Genomic DNA, 23,304 nt, shown 5'->3' on the forward strand with positions numbered 1-23,304 from the left:
ATCAGGATATAAATGTGAAGAAAGTAAAGTGGATGAAAGGATAACGTGCCGCCGACAGGGACCGAACCTGCGACCTTCGAATTTTCGCGCACCTTGGTTGCGATCAGGCGGCAAAACCGAAACCACGAAAGGGCATTGCCCATAGGCATTGCCACAGACCGCGCGATGCACTGACGCGAGAAATCAGTTCTGTTTATCTCTGCAAGAAGGTAGCACAATCATTTCGAATGCTTCATCTAAGTCCTAGGAGGTGGCAGCACCTCCCAGTGAGTATGCATAGTCATTACGACGTGAAATTTTCAAGCAGAGGGTCAATAACGTACCCGTACAGCAAAGATACTGCGGGACAGAAAACGCCGCCGTACATGTACGGTAAAAATACCCCAAGGGTTAAACCATATTTTTCTACTTTTTCTACCGTGCATGACACCATACATCATTTTAGTACTGTTAACTGCGTGTCGAGGGGGCTTTTGTGATGAAGTTTTGATAGCAGTGCTGTTGTATTTCTTCATTCCAACATCTGTGGTAGTTTGTAGTTTAGCTTGCAACCAAAAGTGCTGTTGTACTCATCCTGTTTCCCATACTGTCGCATGCAGCAAAAACAAGCTGATACAGAACACAAACACGTCAGTCATGCGCTGGGAGTACTGTGCACTGGGCCGGTCCTTGGCTGCCCGGTACCCCAACTTGGTCTGGGACCATCCAAAGCCCGGCACACAGATGCCTGACAAACAAAAGAATCCCTGGGTGAGTAGAGACTCCATGCAGTATCAACATAAGTGGCAGAAAACAACCATGTCAGAGTAGAAGGAGTAGCCCCCCCCCCCCCCCCCCCATCCCCCCGGATCTGTGAAGAAGTGTTTGCCAGAGAGAATCTATAAACATCAAACCAAACAAAAGTTTGATCGCTATCCTGCAGAGCTATACCTGGTCGCAACCTAAGAAAAAATGGCAGCTCCGCCCACAGAACCAGGGCGCCTGCCCTTCACCTGTGAAAGACAGTCGTGCTAGCTGGTCTCCACTCGAACCGTCAGTGCTTTTTCTCGGCTAATGTAAATACCACACACATTAGGAGTTAAAAGGTTCGTTGTTACTACCTAAAACATTGCACTTGGCTCAGCAGCGATGTCAGAATCACTGATAAAATTTCCAGGACGTTCAAGCTTCCGACCTAAAACCAGTGACACAGATGTTTGTCTATATGGGAGAGTAAACTATCTTAAACACTCGAAAAATGCTTGACAAGTGCTTGACCTCACGAAAATGAGTGAGTACTTTTGGATGGAGCACTTATGCAAGTTCTCTGTGGGAGGGACAGCGATGGCTGTGGGTGGGGCTGGCATTTTTGCTTAGGTTGTAACTTTGTATAGTGCATAGGCTGCTATGTTCACTCGTTAATGCGGAACCGCATTGATTACGCAGACCTTGAAAAGAGTGAGTGAGGGAAGGTGCGACTTGGGTATGAATGGAAATCAATGCCAGTGAGTTTTAATTAACTCGATGTGAGTACAAACAGAAGAGGAAGTGCTAGTTAGTACGAGTGTTAAACAGACCCTAAAATGGCTTTGACAATTACTTACCAAATGATTGAACCAGTAGTGCATAATAATAATATCTGGGGTTTAACGTCCCAAAACCACGATATGATTATGAGAGACGCCGTAGTGGAGGGCTCCGGAAATTTCAACCACCTGGGGTTCTTTAACGTGCACCTAAATCTAACTACACGGGCCTCAAACATTTTCGCCTCCATCGAAAATGCAGCCGCCACGGCCGGGATCTGATCCCGCGACCTTCGGGTCAGCAGTCGAGCGCCATAACCAGTAGACCACCGTGGTGGGGCGAACCAGTAGTGCAAGTCCTTCCTATCGTTGCCTTACTGATCTAAGCACTTTTGTGAAAGTGTGTAATTCATTGTGAGGTTCGAAATACAGACATCGCTACAGATCACAGCGACGCTGCCTCGCAGAGTGATCGGTTTCTCTCCGGGATGTGGCATGGTTTCGTGAGGCAACTCGTTTGCGCGGTCACTTGTGAGACCGTTCCCTCTTTTTTCTGTGTCCCTGTTAGCTCGTTTGCGCTGTAAGTAAAGATGCAGTTGCAGCAACTTGCCCTGCTAGCTACCGTACAAATGTACACTCGCACATCGGGGAAAGCTGAGTGAGTTGTCTGCTTTACGATCATTTTCCTCTTCACACTTTCGTAATGCTCCTTGGTGTCGTCATTTTGCGCTCGCAAGGTTGTGTAAGAGACGGAATTTTTCCCGCGCTTTGACTTTCATCTCAGCTTTTGTGGCAAGCAGCCACACAACTCTGCTGCCCTTATCTTTGGCTGCTAAGCCTTAGTGTGCTTACGAATGAGATGCAGGACTGTTCTGGAAAGTTGTGATATTATTTTTACTGTTGAAACGCACGAACATCGACTTCACTGAATTTTAGATATAACAGAGTTGTCCGCTAAAAGTATAACTTTGTTATATTGAAGTTTGGCTTTGTAATTATGGGCTTTCCACATTTGACAGGTGGTAGTACTAAAAAATGTTTCACTGACAAGTGGCATGTGATATCTAATTACACAGAAGTAAAGAAGAGGGCTTGTTCAGTAGCGGAGGAGGAGGAGAAAGAGGAAGGAAAGGCAGGAAGATTAACCAGACGCGCGTCCGGTTTGCTGCGCGTGCTGTTGATTGCAGTAGCGGACATGTGGCATGTGCCACTTGTGTGGCACTTCACGTGCGTGCGTAAATTTTCATCGCTTTCTGTATTTGCCACTTCACCAAGAATGAGTCACCTGTTCACTTATTCCCACTAACAGTGGGAGTGGGCCGTCTTGTAACAACACTGCTTTAAATAGTGCGTGAAGGTGTGTGTGGAAATTTTGTTCTTTTTATGGAGAAGGCATAACACTGCCTGATGAGCAAATTAAGGATATTTTGTACAGTAATCAGTCTACCAGTGGCAAACCAGGGAGCTGTTGTACGTGCTGGGTCATCGGATTTGACCCAATCTTACCAACTCTAACAGTCACTTCACCTTTAAAAAAAAAAATCACAGCATATCCACGGAGTGAATGATGATGAGTGGTCGAAGCTGCGGAGGTTCATTGGTAAACCGTGAATCTTCCGTGAATTCTGCCCAGTACATCATCACCGACGTGAGATCGGGCGCGTTTATACTAAAGGTTCGATGAGAGTTATGACGACTTGCAGCTCACTTTAATTTTACATGTACGCTGTGAATTTTCATTGTTTAATCACGCACAGGAGAAATCGCACACGCGCACTACCTTGGAGGTCAAAATCCAGTGCCTATATATACGGGGTGGTCAGTGAACGGTTGTGCAGCGCGAGCGGTCGGTTTTTTCAATCAAGACGCTGCCTGCGTCGGCGCCGCTGCGCCGCGAGGCAAGATAGGGGGGGGGGGAACCGTAGGAGAGGAGAAAGAGGGGGAAGCGTAGGAGAGGAGAGGGCGATACATATCACGTACTGTCGCAGCGCATTGTCTTCAGGGAGCCTTCATGTGTGCACGCCCCCTCCGTTTTTAAGACTGGTTACACACTACTACGACGGGGACGAACGGGTGCCGCTATAAGGAGCTTCGCCCCTAAAAAAGCCTTATTCCTGAAAATCCCAGGATTATTGTGGCCCCCTGGGAACATTTCGTACTTGGCAAACAATGCTACAGACTACAGAAGGTTCACCATGCATCATGGTTGTAAAAGTGTCATACCACACCCCCTGTAGTGCACTTGTATTATATTTGTGACACTTTGTGCAGAATTGTTACGAGTACAACTTTTCACGTTTGTGCTATGTACCTGTATACAACTACACATTATACATTGATGGCAAGCATAAGCAGTGTGCCTTGGCCAGTAATTGCAGAAATGTGTTGCTGTGCTCATTAGGTGGTATAGTCAACTTCCTGAAATCGGTCAAATTGTCCGGTGTGTTGAATTAAACCAGTGGCAGAAAAAAAAAACGACAAAACACGCTGTACTCACTAATGGGGCAGGGCACATGTTAGGTGGCTGGCCAAGTTTGAATTATCTGGAGAAGATCAATCTTAGCATTGAAATCATGAAAGTTCGCTCCCATAAAGATACATGGAGGTGCCAGCACAGACCTTCAGTTTATATCTAATTCACAGAAATATCAAATGAAGTCTACTGCATAACTAGATTTTGATGCGACTCCTTTTCTACAATATTTATACATCTCATTTCATTATACAACAGTATGATTAAATTTTGCTAACATTGAATTAGGAGAGATATTTGCACATCTTTCTTTCGTTAGTAGTGCACTTTATTAGTATTTTTTTTTGCAAAAAAAGCATTTTCAGCACTGCCATGTATGAAATAGAGTACTACAGGTAATTATTATTATTATTATTTGTGCAACAATACAAGATTGTCATGGTGCTTGTGGCAGAAGGTTGCGGCAATCACTGCTAAAGCTTGGCATCACTATAACATACTGCCACGCCCACTTCTTGTCTTGTTTTGATGTATTCGGGTTTGACCGGCAGGGACGGTTATCAACGCTCGATGCTGTCCGCGAAGTAGTGTTCTAGAAGCGTCGCGATTGTTGTAGATCGGTTTGTTAAGATTGCGCGCCGCACGCGAATGTTCCAGCTTTGTCTAGAGATAACGCCGCCACCAGCGATATTGCTGGAAAGTTCGATAGCGCCTGTATAAAAGCCGACGCGCTTGATCGCTTGTGAGTTGATCGACGGACGACGCCCTGTTCACCGCTAACAGCGTGTATTGCTGTAGTTCTAGTTGTCATTTTCCCGGCCACAAGTTCGGCCGAATAAACAGTTTCATTCTGCAAACGCCGACTGCTGTCTTTGTCGACGTCACGACCACGTGACATCTGGTGGAGGTGCTGCTTCATGATCCGGACGCCACCGCGGAGCGCTGACCCAAGCCCAAGCCGCGAAGAAGACGACTCTAAGGACAACCCGGATCCTCGAACCAGCCGCCGGCAGAAGGGACTGCAACCAGAGTACGGGCTCCTTCCCGAAAACGCCAGGCAGCCGAAGATCGTCACATCGACCGCCGAGACGATGACTGACGCAGTGCCCCCTACGGCGATCGTGATGCAGCCACCCAGGGAGCCGCCGACGTTCCGTGGTTCGCCATGTGAAGACCCCGAGACTTGGCTCGAGACCTTCGAAAGGGTCTCAACATTTAATAACTGGAACTGCGAGGACCAGCTGCGCCACGTATACTTCTACCTAGAAGACGCCGCGAGGACGTGGTTCGAGAACCGAGAATCCGCCCTACAAACATGGGATCTCTTTCGGACGACGTTCCTAAGCACGTTCACGAGCGTGGTCCGCAAGAAACGGGCCGCGGCTATGCTGGAGACCCGTGTGCAGCTGCCCAACGAAAATATTGCCATCTACACGGAAGAGATGAATCGCCTGTTTCGACACGCCGACCCAAGTATGCCCGAAGAGAAGAAAGTGAGGTTCCTCATGCGGGGTGTCAAACAGGAACTCTTCGCTGGATTGACAAGGAACCCGCCGAAGACGGTCGCTGAATTCGCATCGGAGGCTTCCACGATCGAGAAAACGCTTGAGATGCGAACGCGGCAATACAACCGCAGCTTCTCGGCTACAAGCTACGCCGACGTTCAAGCCCTAGGACCCGCCGACCTGCGTGAGACGATTCGAGCAATCGTGCAAGAGGAGTTGCGAAAAATTCTACCTCCGTCGCAACCTCAAGTAGAGTCCATCGCCGACGTCGTGCGCCAGGAGATCCAGCATTCACTCGGCGCGCCTCAGCTAGCAGAGCCGCAGCCGCAAGCTATTAGCTATGCTGCTGCAGCCCGCCGTCATGCTCCTCCTCCACGCCCCCGCCAAGACGCCACACCGCCGCAGTACCGTCGCCAGACGCCGCCGCCTCCACCGACGCCCTACCGACCACCTGTCGGCCAGCGCAGCACCCCGAGGAAGACCGATGTCTGGCGTGCCCCCGACAACCGCCCGCTCTGCTACCACTGCGGAGAGGCCGGCCACACGTACCGCCGCTGCCAGTACCGACAGATGGGACTACGGGGATTCGCTATCAACGCGCCGCGCCCGCAGCCAGGCGAACGGCCGCGCGACATCGACGACTACCTCACCGGAACACAGTGGCAAGAACGACGACCTTCCCGCTCGCCGTCGCCCGGCCACTACATGTCACCGCACCGCCGGCCGTACACTGGCCCAAACCGGGGCCGGTCGCCTAGCCCGTATCCGGAAAACTAAGGGCAGCAACCGATGGAGGTGCGGTTGCTGTACGACGAACTACCGAAGATCCTCCGCCGCCGACGACGACGCCGCGACGAAACCTTCAGAACACGACGCGAACCAGACAGAACCCTGACGACGAAATCTCGCGGACTGAAGAAGACCCGACGACGCAAAATGGAAGCAGTGGAACACACCGACGCAGCCGTGACCCCACGCCACGACCTAACTGCAACGCGAGACGACGAACTAGCGACCTCGACGTTCTTATCGACGGCCACAGAGTCACAGCCCTCGTCGACACCGGAGCCGACTATTCTGTCTTTAGTGGACCGTTCGCCACCAAGCTGAAGAAAGTAAAGACCGCTTGGAGTGGACCCGAAATCCGGACAGCTGGAGGCCACCTGATAACGCCGATTGGTGTCTGCACGGCGAGAGTCACCATCAATAACCAGACTTATCCTGCGAGCTTTGTAATCCTACAAAACTGCTCCAGGGATGTGATACTTGGAATGGATTTCCTAAGTGACCACGGCGCCGTCATCGACCTGAGGTCTGAGTCGATAACACTGAACTCGGACAAAGCGCTCCCGCCCCACGCGATGCCAGGCAACCATGCATTGAATGTGATAGAAGAGCAGGTGACCATTCCGCCGCGCTCCAGCGTCATTATTTCCGTCGGCACCGAAAAACCTGCGAACCTTGAAGGCGTCATCGAGGGTGATCAGCACCTACTCCTGAACCGTCAAATATGCGTCGCACGAGGTATAGCCGAGCTGCGTGACGGTAAAGCAAAAGTAGTGCTGACAAACTTCAGCCACGAATATATACTCTGTTCCAGAAGTTCCGTGCAGCAGAGCCAAGGCTACACGACCCTCGAGCGCAGGTTGTTGCGAAGCGAGATGTAGTGCCCCATATACGTAGCCCGTTGTTTGTCCTCATGACTTTTGCAAGCGGTCTCGTCGGAGGATTTTTACTTGAAGGCTTCTCTGCGTGTTGTAGCTGTGATTTGTATGACGATTTTGTCGCATTTTCTGTATAAAACAATTTTTGTGGCTCCATGATACTGAAGAAAGAGTTCTTGCTTGTACGTGTTATAACATGCAAATGACGAAAGAAATAACGCTGTTGTGGCTCGTATGTGTTATGTTTTTACTTATAAAGTACGAAGGAATGGTACGACACTGTCTAAACTTTTATGAGTAGTCCGCACAGCCCGAGCGTCCACAGCGCCGCGGAGGACCCAGTCTTGGGTTGTGATTAGTCCGCGGTGGCAGATTTGGTCACTCCTTAGTCAAAATGGCGGCGCCTGGTTCACCTGTGCGATATCGTGCAAGTATCTCGAAGACGCGCGCTTTTACGGTGCCGAGGAGAATATTTAACCGCTTTCACAATTACAGCTCATCTCACTGCGCAGTTGCACAGTGTCCCGAGACGCTCTTGCCGCTTTCGCTGCAGCGCTCGCCGCTAGCAGACGACAGGGCGCGGAAGGATACACTTAGATGTGCTCGCCCTCCTGATTGGTTGAGAAGGCCTGTAGCTTCCACAGTGCTGCACGGAACTTCTGGAACAGAGTATAGGCACCTCAACTTTGGTACGACGGTTGCCTACATCGACGAATGTGTAGCCGCCAGCGATGCTTTCGCCCTCTTCGATGCTGCCGAACCTGCTTCGACGAATAGAGGTCCCGAACTGGATTTTGACGTCAACCCGATCCTTTCGAAGGCCAAGCAAGACCAGCTCAAAACCCTGCTCTTGCAATACAAGGACTGTTTCTCGTCGTCATCGCGGGTCCGACAAACGCCCCTCGCGAAGCACCGCATTATAACAGAAGAAAATTCTCGACCACTCCGTCAGAGCCCCTACAGAGTTTCGACGCGAGAACGCGAGGCCGTGAAGAAACAGGTCGACGAAATGCTACGCGACGACATCATCCAGCCGTCGAAGAGTCCGTGGGCATCCCCGGTGGTGCTAGTGAAGAAGAAGGATGGGACTCTACGTTTTTGCGTCGATTATCGTCGCCTGAACAAAGTCACGAAGAAGGACGTGTACCCCCTCCCACGAATAGACGACACCATGGATCGACTTCACAACGCGACGTACTTTTCGTCGATGGACCTCAAGACCGGCTACTGGCAAATCGAAGTCGACGAGAGAGACCGAGAAAAGACTGCCTTTATAACACCCGACGGCCTCTTTGAGTTCAAGGTCATGCCTTTCGGTCTTTGCTCGGCACCTGCGACGTTCCAGCGTGTCATGGACACCGTACTGGCCGGATTGAAGTGGCAGACGTGCCTTGTGTATTTGGACGACGTCGTCGTGTTTTCCTCGACCTTCGACGAGCATCTCCGGCGGCTTGAGGCAGTACTTCAAGCAATCAAGACCTCTGGACTGACCCTGAAGCCAGAAAAGTGCAGATTCGCGTATGACGAGCTCTTGTTTCTGGGTCATGTGATCAGCAAGTCTGGAGTGCGCCCAGACCCGCGGAAAACAGCTGCCATCACCGAATTTGCGCCACCCACCGACAAGAAGGCCGTGCGCCGATTTCTCGGTTTATGTGCCTATTATCGACGCTTCGTCAAAAACTTTTCACGGATCGCCGAACCACTGACACTTCTCACGAAGAATAACGTGGAATTCAGGTGGGAAACGGCGCAAGTGCAAGCCTTTCAAGAACTTAAACGACGCCTGCAGACGCCACCCATACTTGCGCATTTCGACGATTGCGCCGATACAGAAATACACACCGACGCAAGCAGCGTAGGACTCGGTGCCGTCCTTGTGCAAAAGACTAACGGGCTTGAAAGGGTTATCAGTTATGCTAGCCGGTCACTATCCAAGGCAGAAGCAAACTATTCCACAACAGAAAAGGAATGCCTTGCCATTCTCTGGGCTACCTCAAAGTTTCGCCCCTACCTCTATGGCAGGCCCTTCAAAGTTGTCAGTGACCATCACGCCTTATGTTGGCTAGCTAACTTGAAGGACCCTTCAGGTCGTCTCGCACGATGGAGTCTCAGGCTTCAAGAATTCGATATTACCGTTGTGTACAAGTCCGGACGAAAACACTCTGACGCCGACTGCCTGTCTCGTGCCCCCGTCGACGCGCCGCCGCAAGGCGACGACGACGACTGCTTCCTCGGAACTATAAGTGCCGACGACTTCGCCGAAAGGCAACGGGCCGACGCGGAACTGGGGGGCCTTATTGAGTACCTCGAGTGCAAGACCGCCGTTGTCCCGAAGGTATTCAAGCGAGGACTGCCGTCGTTTTTCTTACGGAACGGCGTTCTCCTGAAGAAGAACTTCTCGCCACTTCGAACCGACTACCTTCTCGTCGTGCCCTCATCATTGCGACCAGAAGTCCTCAAGGCCCTACACGACGACCCGACGGCTGGACACCTCGGTGTTTCCCGCACGCTCGCCAGAATACAGGAAAAATACTACTGGCCACGCCTTGCTGCCGACGTCGCCCACTACGTCAAGACTTGCCGAGATTGCCAGCGACGGAAGACACCGCCGACTAGGCCAGCGGGACTTCTGCAGCCAATCGAACCACCTCACCGGCCGTTCCAGCAAATCGGGATGGACCTACTGGGGCCGTTCCCGACGTCGACTTCCGGCAACAAGTGGATCGTCGTAGCGACTGACTACCTCACCCGCTACGCCGAGACAAAGGCCTTGCCCAAAGGCAGCGCCGCCGAGGTAGCCAAGTTCTTCGTGGAGAACATCGTCTTGCGACACGGCGCCCCAGAGGTTCTCATCACCGACAGAGGTACGGCGTTCACGGCTGACCTAACTCAGGCGATCTTGGAATACAGCCACACAAGCCACCGCCGCACCACCGCGTACCACCCACAGACCAACGGCCTCACCGAGCGTCTAAACAAGACTATCGCCGACATGCTGGCCATGTACGTCGACGTCGAACACAAGACGTGGGACGCCATCCTTCCGTACGTGACCTTCGCGTACAACACGGCCGTACAGGAAACGACGCAGATGACGCCATACAAGTTGGTCTACGGACGGAGCCCGGCAACGACGCTCGACGCCATGCTACCAAACGTGACCGATGAGGAAAACATCGACGTGACCACCTACTTACAGCGCGCCGAAGAAGCACGACAGCTCGCCCGCCTACGGATCAAGAACCAGCAGACGACTGACAGTCGCCGCTACAACCTTCGACGACGCCACATGGAATACCAGCCCGGTGACCGTGTATGGGTATGGACGCCAATACGCCGACGAGGACTTAGTGAGAAGCTTCTTCGATGATACTTCGGACCGTACAGGGTACTTCGACGCCTCGGCGCACTCGACTATGAGGTTGTCCCTGATGGCATTACGAACTCTCAGCGGCACCGTGCGCGACCTGAAATCGTCCATGTCGTGCGCCTTAAGCCGTTTTTTGCGCGTTAGCGAGCCTGGGGACTCTATTTTTTCCTTTGTTATTGTAATTTAGTTGTGTATGCACTTGTTTTACAGCGAAAGCTGTTATGAGATCATTTCACCGGCCGTTTTTGGCGCCGTAGTTGTCCGCCGCCGCCGCCGCCGCCGCCGGTGTCCGTAACCAGTATCGCTCGAAATAAGAAAAAAAACTAAATAAGAAAAAAATTCCAGGATGGAGCGAGGTTCGAACCTGGGCCCTCTGCGTGGGAGCCCAGTATTCAACCTCTGAGCCATGCCGGTGCTTGACACTGCTTTGCAAAAAGGTCCTATACAGGCTTCATTTCGGGAAGGAACCACATTAGCATATGCAATATAGCGTGGTAGAAGAGTAAAATAAGCACCAAGCGTCGCACAACGCGAATTCTCTAAGCAGGCGTCGCACAATGCGAATTGCGCAACGAGTAGGTTGTTGAATGCTTCCAACCCATTACAAAGGTTTCTGCCATAAGTCTTCGTCGTCATCAGGCACGGCATCAACAAAGTGCGCATCATGCCTCACATGTGTTTAGCAGGTACCACGGCTCTCCGTAGAATGACGAAAAATGGCACAGTGCCTGCTGCCCTACTTCTCAAAAACTACAATGATTTATAGCGAAGTGGGTTCCTCGCAAGTGCACTTGTATTGGTTGCCAAGGAAGCCCATAAGCGCATAATCCATTTCCTCGGGGTCTCAGTAAAATTACCATGATTTAGAGCGTAGTGGTTTCCTCGCAAGTGCACTTGTATTGGTTGCCAAAGAAGCCCATAAGCGCATGATCCATTTCCTCGGGGTCTCAGTAAAATTACCATGATTTAGAGCGTAGTGGGTTCCTCGCAAGTGCACTTGTATTGGTTGCCAAGGAAGCCCGTAAGCGCATGATCCATTTCCTCGGGGTCTCAGTAAAATTACAATGATTTATAGCGTAGTGGGTTCCTCGCAAGTGCACTTGTATTGGTTGCCAAGGAAGCCCATAAGCGCATGATCCATTTCCTCGGGGTCTCAGTAAAGGTCTTCGCCCCCCCCCCCCCCGTCTCTCTCCCACGTCAACGCGTGTTATACAGCATGACGGGATGACGGGAGAGGGAAATAGCGACCGGGCGTCACCCAATGCAAACTGCATAACTGGTGGTCCGTTTAAAGCTTCCAACCCATTACAAAGGGCTGAGCCATAATTCTTCATCGTCATCCGTCGTCGCGTCAACAAAGTACACATAATTCCTTACAGACGTGTAGCTGGTGCCTCGCTTCTCCGCAGAATGATGAATAATGTCTCAGTAGGTGCTTCCCAACTTCACAAAAATTGTGATTTATGGCGTAGTGGGTACCATTCTAGTGTACTTCTATTGTAGCCCCAAGAGAGCTTACAACGGGCTCTAGAAACGCCGCTCTTCCAGCTTTCGCTGTGACTGTGCTGCGATTTCAGCGCAGGCCTGGCGTTTTTTTCCTCTTCTATGTTCTTTCACAAGCATCGGGACGATGCTTTTTCAGAGGGGGGCAATGCCACGCCCATTTCTTGTCTTGTTTTGATGTATTCGGGTTTGACCGGCAGGGACGGTTATCAACGCTCGATGCTGTCCGCGAAGTAGTGTTCTAGAAGCGTCGCGATTGTTGTAGATCGGTTTGTTAAGATTGCGCGCCGCACGCGAATGTTCCAGCTTTGTCTAGAGATAACGCCGCCACCAGCGATATTGCTGGAAAGTTCGATAGCGCCTGTATAAAAGCCGACGCGCTTGATCGCTTGTGAGTTGATCGACGGACAACGCCCTGTTCGCCGCTATCATTGTACAGCGTGTATTGCTGTAGTTCTAGTTGTCATTTTCCTGGCCACAAGTTCGGCCGAATAAACAGTTTCATTCTGCAAACGCCGACTGCTGTCTTCGTCGACGTCACGACCACGTGACAGAGAAAATGGACAGAGAAAATGGACAGAGAAAATGGACAGGATCTCGTGGACAGAGAAAATGGGGCATTCTTTGGTCTTGTACCGACAAATTCACCATTCACCTTGAGGCACATGTGTCCAGTGGCTGATCTGTCTGGGAGCTGGCAGATCATGCGCTTCTTAGAATGCGCACGTTAGAATGTGCCGGGTGTTATGAAATATTTATCGGAGCGCATGCCTGCAACTGTACGGGACATCATACTGTTTTCATGGTTGCCCTATTGGACACTGTTAGCATATTTTAGTAGGATGCTCAAATTGTTGCAGTGCTTCCTGGCCAGTGCTTGCTTACCACTGGATATAGAAAGATGATTTCACTTGTTCTCGAAAACTCTTTGGTAACAGTAGCTTTCCGGGTGTATTTTGAAAAACCTGTAAGTAGACGAGATTCCTTTACAAACCGGGTGTTTTTAAACTGACTCTGAAAGATTTCTCATAGAAGTACAAGCGATTCCTTATCTCGCATGATATGCTGACGCAAATTGTTTTATTATACCTTTTCTTTCTCTTCTGTGCATTGCAGTCTCTCTTCATGCGGCGCCTCACTGCGACCAGAAAGGCCCTGAAGTGGAGGGTAATTAAAAAAAAGCTTCAGGATTCGAACAGCACTCCTACCACTGCTGCTTCCTAGGCTGTTAAAATGTTCCACACTGGCATGTGTTCAAAGGCTTCAGCTATCACACTGATAGATACAAGTAGCATGTTAACAGGTTTGTGTAATGGTGTAACAAAACTAACGGCGGCAATTCCTCATTACTGTAAGTAATAAATATATTTCTGTATAGTACTTCGCTTTTGTTTCAACATGTTTGGTCTGCTGCATATGGCACGTAGCTGGTCTGAACAAGATAAAGAAGTTTATGTGAGGTTTGGTTAAATTATGAAAATATGAAAGTCTGGTGTCTTACATGCCAGAACCAGAATATGATAATACGTAGCAGGCATAGGCGTGCGCACAGGGGGTCAAGGGGGGGGGGGGGGGGGCCACCCCACCTATTCACCTAATAGGGGGGGGGGGGGGGGGCACAAAGTCAGCCCCACACATTGACATAATAGGGAGGGGAGGCGCTGTGACTCGGGGAGGGGGCGCAATGTTAGTGCCATACAATGACATAATTGGGAGGGGGAGCACTGCGATGGACCTTCACCCCCCTGAAGGGGAATTATGCGCACGCCTATGGTAGCAGGGAGATTGGGATTAATTTTGGCCACCTGGGGCTCTGTAACATGTACCTAAACCTAAGTTCACGAGTGGTCTTGCATGTCATGCCCTTCACGAGTCGGCTGCCATGGCGTAGAATGGAATCCACTTCCTTGAGCTCAACAGTGCTATACCTTAGCTGCTAAGCTACTACGGCATGCAATGGAAAGGGTCAATGACAGACAAACGGAATGAGTCACTGCTGCAGTTTGGAGAGGTAAGATTACGTCATTATCAAATCACAAGGTATTCAACTTTCTCCTTCCAGTATGTGACATGCTTATTTGATGGTCATGACTGCAAGCAGTGCACTGACTGCTCACAAGACCATGTCACACTAGCTGCTGGTTCGATGGTAAATAAGTTGACACCTGTTACATCTTTCATTTTACATGCTTGCAATGTTTATGTGGTATCTAATACCTCAATAATTATCCCCAGTAAAGAGCATGGCTCGCCCGACAGGTGAGGTTCGCGCTGTGAGCAGCCTCGGGTTTGACTGGCTACGTGCTGCTGATGATGATAGTGGTATTAGATGCCACAGTTCAGCCACACAAGAGCATAAAAGCACGAGGTGCTGCGTCTAGACGCACTATGCTTACCCAAATATGCTACCACCATGCTAGGGTAGCACACCAACCAGAAGCCCAACTAACTGTGCACATTAAGGAAGGCATGGAAGTTGAATCCGTCATTGTCGGGGTGAACATTTGGAAGTGTATTTGACACGGTTCACTTACTAGAAGTCTAGAACAAAATGCAGCTGGTAATTGGAGCTGCTAAGGTGCATGGCCTCCAAGGGAGTGGGATGCAGTGAGTGCGCCCTTGCACTGTGAAATGAAGTTGCATGACACAATAATTGTCCTCCAGACTGTTTCAAAGGCATCTGAAAACATCGTCGATACCATGGTGGCATGGTGCACACTACAGCAAGCAGATGGTGATCTTTGGAATTTACATGCCAATAAAGACGAATCTAGATATTTTGCTATAACGAACAGTTGTCGCAACCCTGTGGATATGCTATGCCAAAGAATAAAAGTGCGCTACGCGTATATCGAACTCTTGTCCATCTCCACATTTGATATATTGTACACCTCATTTCAAATGTGCTTCTCTTACTGAGAAGCACATTTGAAGCGCTAGAAGCACATCACTTCTAGCGTTATCTAAAATGTTGCTGCAGACGGAGTGACACTGTACTGATAGATTCTGTTAAAGAAAACTTGTGCGAATATTTTATTGAATATTGCGATATTGGATAGCCGTTTGGGCTAGAAATTTAGCATTCTAAACGAACCAATATACGTACGTCTTTTTTCACGTGTGAACCGCCTGAAGGAAAGTTTTCACGGCATGGTTGTATGAGCTGCCGTGAAACCACTTCTTCAGGCGCAATTCGCGCTGCCGCGAAGGCACATCTGAAGGCGAAGTTTGCATATTGACCGCACCCCGTTCTAAATTTTTAAAAAAGTCCTTGAGCGGCTTATACGCGCAATCTACGGGAACTCTACAAAGCCCAGGTAAAAGGAATCTATGCCTGGATATAACCTTCGGAAATAACAGCACCATATTAACGGCTGGTTTGACTAGTCTGTACCAGTCTGTACGAAGTAGCCCAATTTGATATCCTAATAACTGCATGCAGTTACGTTTTCGGACGCTGTGTCTGACTCGATATCTAGGTCGTATACGCGCACGCAATATTGTTAAAAATCGCGGCCGTGAAGGTAGCATGCGCTTCAGCTAAAGGCTGTTGCCATGCGGGTGCGCTCATCCTGACCGCCGTCTTGAAGTTTGCATGCTGAGCGCCGAAGTACGGCACGTGACAAACTCGTGAAGTTCCTCCTAGCTGGTACTGTACCTCCCTGCCTTTCACTTAACCTTTCTCTCCCTCTACAACGCTTGCTGGAACACGAGTAAATTTATTATTCGTATTACTAATTATAGTAGGCATCCATGCAGTAATCACTATCGCTGTCTCTAGACAGGCCCCTTTCTAGAAAGAAGATAGAATAAAAAAACCTGTCTATGAGCACTTCATTGAGAAGGGTCTATGAGCGCAAGTAAACATCAAACAATATTATTGCTGGATAGTTAAGCTACGTAACGAGTAGAGCTGTTGAAAATTGATTGCAGTCTGGTTCGCAATTCAAAATTGATTAGGTTTTGACATGACGTGTATTAGCAAATACCGAAACGACGACTAAAACTACGGTAAATGTCAGCATCTCTGGACACTTATTCCGATACTTAAAGTGTAAAGGATTCACTATGCCAATCCAAAGAAACAGCACTTGTTCTTCGCTGTCATAGGCGAAGACTCGCGGCAGTTGAACACGTCCGAGAATCCTTTAAAGTTTGTCATAAGTTCGTTACAGTCTACCACGGGCCACGATATCACCTTGTCGCATTTCCCAGAGCAGGTCGTCCGGCAGAGTGTCATCAAGAAGACCTTCTCGTCGGTCAGCTCGACGGTCAAGTTCGACTGGTAGCTGTTGAGCAGTTGCTCGAGGAAGACTGCGTGTGAGAGCTCCACAGCCGCGACGTCGGTGGCCCGGACCGCCTTCGTCGTCGCCTGGCCCGGGTCTTCTCCGCACTGCTGCTTCATCTCGAGCGCCTCCGTGGCGTTCCGAGAAATCCAGGATCCCGATTGGCTCACGCTTCCGTTGGGGTGCACGTACTGACGCGCCTCGTCGAGCGCGCTCATCAGAACGAGCGAGTACAGAAAGCCGAGGCCACCGTAGAGCATGCCCAACGTCCCCTGCTCGTAGTACAAGGGAGCGGCCAACGCCGCGATGGCGACGTCGACCACGTTCAGCTGCGGTTCGTAGTCGACGAGGTCTGGAGTCAGGTTCGGTAGCAGCGCCTCCGCGTCGTATCCGTGACGACCCACGTTCATCAGTCGTCTGCGAAGACAGTAGCGGGCCTTGATCCACAAGTTGACGGTACTCGTCTCGCCCTCTGGACACGAGGCGTAGAGCTTTCCGAACGCGCTTGCCTCTTCGGCGGAGCTCTTGCCGACCGACCGTCGCTAGCTCCGGAGGCCAGAGACGCACCGACGCGGACTCCAGTTTGAGCGCCAGGAACCGTCTGGAGTCTGGGTCCAGCCAGGACGTCTCATTCACAAGGCTAGAAGCCTTTCGCGTCACGGTGCGAAGGACGAAGTCGGCACGCGCCCTGGAGGAAAGTCGGACCCGAACATGGACCGCGGCCATCAGGTGGCTGTAGACGGCGTCGACCTCCATGGCGCACAGCGTCCGCAGGTGGCGCGAAGCGTCCTCGAACGCATCACCAACGCTAGCGACGTCGCCCGTGAGAAGCTCCCTGTCGAACAAGAACGCGTAGTACGTCTGCACGAAATGCCAGGAGATCTGCGACAGGGCGTCCGCGTTGCCCATGGTGTTGAGGAAGTTGGTGACCGCATGCAGCTGGGCGTCCGCCACGAGAACGTCGTCATCGGACGTGAGCGGTGCGTACGGTCGTAGGTTATCGCGTAGCGCCGCAAGCCAGGCACCGAACTCGAGCTCCGACTCCCGTTGATCCAAGTCAGAAAGGTGGAAAAGGGAGGTGGCGGAGCGGGACTTGAGTGTTGCAATCTCGTGGAGAATGTTCACAGCGTTCCCCTGGACTTCGGCGCTTATCTTTATGGTTTTGTCGACGCCGGGCTTGGGAGGGTGGCCTGTTACAAAGGTGTACACCATCTTCCAGTACCTGCACAGACGCGTTGTGCCTATAGCCTAGGTTACCGTATCACCGCGAATGTCAGTGCAAGGCAGGTGGCTCAATCAGTGGATCGATGCTGAAGACCATGTTGCATTTAGTCAACCCTCCCCCTCAATCGTCACTTCTTACTTCCGCACACGACTTCCAGGTTCACACGTCGGGCTTAAGTCCGCTTCCCGTCTAAAGGATATTTCCAACAACTTCCGGTCATAGTTTCCTCACTTCCGATCTACATCACTTCAGATCTTAGCCAAGAAAGGCCTCGACTTGAGACCGGATATGAACAGAAGACGTGAACTGTGTACCCGCACGTTAGGGTGGCCTGGTATAGGAGTGAGGAGTGACGTCAAAGAGGAGAGGGAGGTTGATGGGACAAGAGAAGTGGCGCTGTTTACAGGAATATGAGGGCAGAAGAGAGGAGATTTGAGACGCAGGGGATTTGAGCTAAGGCGCGGTGGGGGCGGCCGCACGTTTCCGAATTCCATCGAGCAAGGGACACTGTGACCTTAGCCATGGAGTGACTTCTAGCTTGACGAACTATACTAGATGACGTTATTCACGCAGTAGCGCAAAAAACAACATGGGCGGCGAAACAACAAAACGGGACACGGCGCTGTGTCCCGTCTTGCTGTTTCGCCGTCCGTGTGGTTCTCTGGCCCACTTCCTGAATTATGTACTACCCAACCAGCCCATCAGTCTGTCCTAGATGACATTCACTTTACCATAGGCGTGCGCAGGCTTCCCCGTCAGGGGGGGGGGGGGGGGGCGAAAGTTCATCGCAGCGCCCCCCCCCACCCTACTAAGTCAATGTATGGCGCAGATTTGGCGCCCCCTCTCAGGTGACTAGAATGGTCAATGTGCGGGGCAGATTTTGCGCCCCCCTCTCAGGTGATTAGGGGTGGGTGGCCGCCCCCCCCCCCCTGTGCGCACGCCTATGCACTTTACCTTTCGTAGCTGCCGGTCGCCATAACGAGCGCGTGTTTCGCGGCGAACAGGCGTACATCACTCTTCCGGCCGGGAAGGAACACGATTCGGCGAGCCCCAGGTACGAAGGGGTGACGCGTCACCCGAACGCAGAGCCACAAGGATACGTCCCAGTGCAGCGCGAGGTTCACCAGCACGCTCGCCACGTTTACGTTATCGCCCGCCGTTGGCTCCTCCGGCCACGAGAGTCTCAGTTCCCGGAGAAATTTGCGGAACAGTTGCCTGTCCTCCGAACTCGCCCGACCAGAAGTCGAGGCGACGCAGGCCCTGAACAGAGCCCGAGGTTTCCTCGCCGCCGGTATCGTTCGCGCTCCTCGGTCGAGCAGATCGTCTAACCCGTCCATCCAGGCCATGGCGAGGTCGTCGAGCGCGTTGGACAGGGCGGGGTACCGGGTGTCGGGCGTCCACGTGGAGCAAACGTACGCCTCGAAGTCGTGGCACGGGTCGATGCTGCGGTTCAGGCCTCGCGTAAGCAGCGCCGCGTAGTGGCGGCAGTCGGCCGTCTCGCACAACCTCGTGGTAAGGCGCACGAGCCTTGGCACTGGAAGGACGTAGGCGAGCAGCGTGAAGGCGGCCACGACCGGCGACAGCGAGAACGGTCAGGGTCACCAGTCTTCGCCTGTCCTGGGCGTTGTTCCTCGCGGCGGGGCTGTAGTTGGAGCTCACGTACTGCAAACGTTACGGCCGCCATTTGTATCAAGAAGAAAAATGACGTCCCTGTCCTAAGAGCACTGTATAGAGTACATGCAAGGGCAAAGGCTGAGACAAAGAAGGAAGAAAAAAAATCACGCCATATCCACGAAGTGAATGATGATTAAGTAGCTGGCTCGAAGCTAATCGGGTAAACCGTGAATGCTCCGTACAATTCCTCTACTGTCACACGTTGTTACACGTCACACATTGTCAAGACGTCACACGTTGTTATAGTAGCGATTGTGGTCAGGTTGTCGTCGAACCACAAGCGGTCGCAGACCTTGCAGCTGTGGCCGAACGTGTGGTCGAGGACATCGCGCTTGAAGCGCGCGTCGGCGCCACCAACTTCAGGTAGCGACCGCTTTCGGCGCTTGGTCGCTGCATCCCGTGCACGCACCTCTTCGAGGTTTTCTCAATTGCCGCCGCTTCCGTGCTGCTTCGCCTTGGCGGGCTTGTATCTCGGGGTCCACACGACGCTGACATCTCTCTGCGGCCTCGCGAGCTCTCACCGCAGTGTCTTGGCGGCGAGCCCGCGATGCTGCTGCCTTGCGAGCCTTCCGCTCCGCCGCTGTCTTCTTCGTTCGTGTCATGAGTATCGAAGCGCACTGCCAGTGTGGAGCGAGCGCCGCATGCTACAGTTGGCTATGCTATATATGTGGTTTTGCCTGCGTTAACATCATCATCAAGGCGCTCGAAGAACAGGAGGAAGAAGACTTTTCTTTCGTGCGAGCGTGCGCATGCTACAGTTGGCTATGCTATATGTGGTTTTGCCTGCGTTAATATTATCATCAAGGTGCTCGAAGAACAAGAGGAAGAAGATTTCTCTTTCGCGCGAGCTGCGCCTGTAGCGGTCGCCTCTGGAACTAAGGTTACGCTTACGGCGAGGGACTTTGCCCCAGGTTAAGAACCTGGCGAGCCAGCTCCTAAAAAAAATCAGAGAAGAGAAAGCACGAGATGTCGTAACGCCCAGTGACGTAAAGAGGCGAACAAGCACAGGCATCGGGCGATCTTTAAGAACGTGTTATATCCACGTTTGTTGTAGTGTACGTAATGAAACAGCTTCATAGGCTCTCTAAGGCTTACAGAGTATCCGCTAATGCTAACTGTGTACGTTGGCGAGGACAAACTAAAAGCGCATGATAAAGGAAGACGGGTCTGCATGTATCAGTCATTAGAGTCTGCAGGGTTGCCCATCATAAAATGTCAACACCGGTCGAATACTGCGCCGATTTCAACTATATACATTCCGGTAAAACTGTTAGTCGTCTCGCGTAGGAGTCTCTTAAAAGCGGCTGTCACCACCCCGGCGAGGCGTTACACGCTGTTTTCGTATTTTGAGCAGCATCGCAGGCATGGCTACGTCGACAGCTTAGAAGAAGGCATCGAGCCCGAAGTCTTCCGAGTAATAGAACGCGTCTGGAAGACTCGTCGACGAGGAAAGCAAAACCTGTAAAATTGCTGTCTTCTTAACTCCTTTCGTGTTTAAACCTCCGAAAGAATTGAACACGCTTCTCGCGAAGCTGTCTATTTCGCCGGCTTCGTCAGAACTGGAATAAAATTCAAGATGGCCGCTGTCCACTTAGCAGTCTATTTAGCCTATGGAGGAACGAAAATAATGCTAGTAGGGAACCTCACATGACAATCTTGAAGCCGAGTCACTAAAAACATATAATGGAAGAATAGGCCCTGGTCACGTGATAGACAAGCACTACTATTGGCTCGTCTCGCTTGGTTGCGTCTGCTTCGGGCGCTGCGGGGTCCTAAATATACCCAGCAGGCACCGCGCATTGGTCGGGAGGGGCGGCGTCAGAGGAGATTGGCTTGCCGAAGCTAGCGGAATCACGTGACGCTCCCTCCTAGTTTTTTTTCCTTCCTCGTGATTTAGCTAGCAGTCTACGCTGAGTATTGGAACACGTACGTCCAAAAGGGGCACTGAGCGCAGAGAGCGACAGCGGATGAATGCTCTCACTGTACCCTATACGTCGCCAAACGTGATTCTAATGACTCATGCTCAAATCAATCCGTGAGTCCCAGAGAGCTCGAGAGAGTCCTACAGGAGTGCGACTGAGTGGGCCCAGCTAAGCAGAACTTGCGGGGAGCATACGAGTCCGGTGGCAGTCTTCTCGGGCCGATGATAGTTAATCGTTTTATAAGTAAGCAAAGACCAAAGTGCATTCTCTATAAGATAGTCAAATACTGAACTCTGAAAGTTTCGTTATGGATATTAGTTGCGCCACGTACAACGACCATAGAGGATATTTCGAAATCCATAACGTCACGCCGATGTACCGGCGCTCCATTTCGAAATTAATAATAATTGTTGGGGTTTAACGTCCCAAAACCACGATATGGTTATGGGGGACGCCGTAGTGGACGGCTCCGGAAATTTCGACCACCTGGGGTTCTTTAACGTGACCTAAATCTAAATGCACGGGCCTCTAGCATTTCGCCTCCAACGAAATGCAGATGCCTTGGTCGGAATTCGATCCCTCGACCTTCGGGTCAGCGTCGAGCACCATAAACACTGGACCGCCGTGGCGGGTTTATTTCGAAATTAATTCGTTCAAGTTTTCCCTTCTAGTAACGTTCTCTAGTAATTTGGTAATCTCTGGTAACTCTAACAATCTAGTAATTTCAACTTTATAACAACCTCCTAAGACGGCGCAAAACAAGTTTTGAAAGAATGAATGATTCGATCGCCTCAGCGGATTAAACGTTTGTCTTTGCTGCACATTTTAGACCGTAAGGTTATTCAAACCTTCACATAAAGATGGCATAATCCTTCCTTGACTTGTAGTTGGCTGTCCATGACGGTAATCAATCTAACAGCCATACTAAGCTCGTGTAATCTTGTCCCTAACCATAGGCGCGCGCAGGGTTCTCCATTGAGGGGGGGGGGGGCGAAGTTTCACGGCACCCCCCCCCCTTCTCCGTTTGTTCGAGCCTGAAAGGACGCAAGCTTCGCAATGGATGCAAAAATAAGAAGAGATGGCGTGCTTCTCGCAAAGCCTGCCTTTAGTATCCAGCTTTCCGTTTGTTAAAGGTGAGAATGCAGTTCTTCGTATGCAACGTGAGGTGTCGTCGGCTGACATCATCGTCAAAGACCTGCATGACCATAACTACGCGATTTAAACATGAGATACAAGTCAATCTTGAGAAAGGCGTAGGCATGCGCAGGGTTTATAAAATGATGACGTGTTTTCACAAAAGCTGCCATTGGCCATGGTCCCCAGCTATACTGGGTCAGGCCTTTGAATGCAACATGAGGGGGTCTTCATCGCCATGATCGTCAAAAAAAAAAAAACCAAAAAAACTCCCGAAGCCATGACTCTGCGCATTAAAAAGATGACGTGAAAGATCTGACTGATAAAGGTATGTATGGGGCATGGTTGTCCCCTTTAGATGATTAGGGGGGGTGCGTCCCCCCCCCCCCCCTGCCCTCCTCGTGTGCACGTCTATGAGTAAAGGTACGGGGCAGACCTCTGGCGCCTCGGGCCCTCGATGATTAGAGGAGTGGGGGCATCCCCCCCCCCCCCGACCCTGTTTCCTCATGCGCACACATTAAACGCCTTATATGCATTACCGAAGTCAGGACGAAGAAGGCCGCTTACCGGAGGGGCGTGCCTGCCGACATCTTCGAGGATGCGTCGGCGGAAAGGAAAAAGCTCTGATCAGCAGCGTTGGCGCGGTCAGTCAGCCGGTGGAGCAATCTTTTCTGCACCTCCGGAACCCAGGGAAGGCCAGAGCAGGTGGCATGTATCCCCGCTCAGGTTGCTCGGTTGGTTCTTCTTTCGTGAAGAAACGCGGCCCACTACGGGGGATAGAGGGTAGCGGAAAGAAAAACGAAGATGAAGTTAGAAACATCGGCATGATGAGGTATCTGAACGACATAATATTTGTACTTTTGATAAGCGCTACAAAAGAATCTAATTCACTGTCTGCGATGCAAGTAATGAATGAATGAAGAAATGAATGAATGAATGAATGAATGAATGAATGAATGAATGAATGAGATGAATTAATGAGAATGAATGTTAATATTTAAAGGTTAGTCCGGTAGTTGCCTTCGGGCGGAGATTAATGGATA

The 23,304-nt window shown here is 51.1% G+C and overlaps 1 protein-coding gene across 1 annotated transcript in view; it reads left to right on the top strand.

The window, feature by feature from the left end:
- Positions 1-23,304, top strand: part of LOC119396337 (uncharacterized) — a 40,655-nt gene that overhangs the window by 12,098 nt on the left and 5,253 nt on the right. Inside the window, exon 7 of the mRNA XM_037663515.2 lies at positions 600-750. Coding sequence (XP_037519443.1) covers positions 600-750 — 151 coding nt within the window. The remainder of the gene's footprint in view (positions 1-599; positions 751-23,304) is intronic.

Source organism: Rhipicephalus sanguineus, chromosome 6, assembly GCF_013339695.2.
Source record: "Rhipicephalus sanguineus isolate Rsan-2018 chromosome 6, BIME_Rsan_1.4, whole genome shotgun sequence".
Taxonomy (NCBI): Eukaryota; Metazoa; Arthropoda; class Arachnida; order Ixodida; family Ixodidae; genus Rhipicephalus; species Rhipicephalus sanguineus.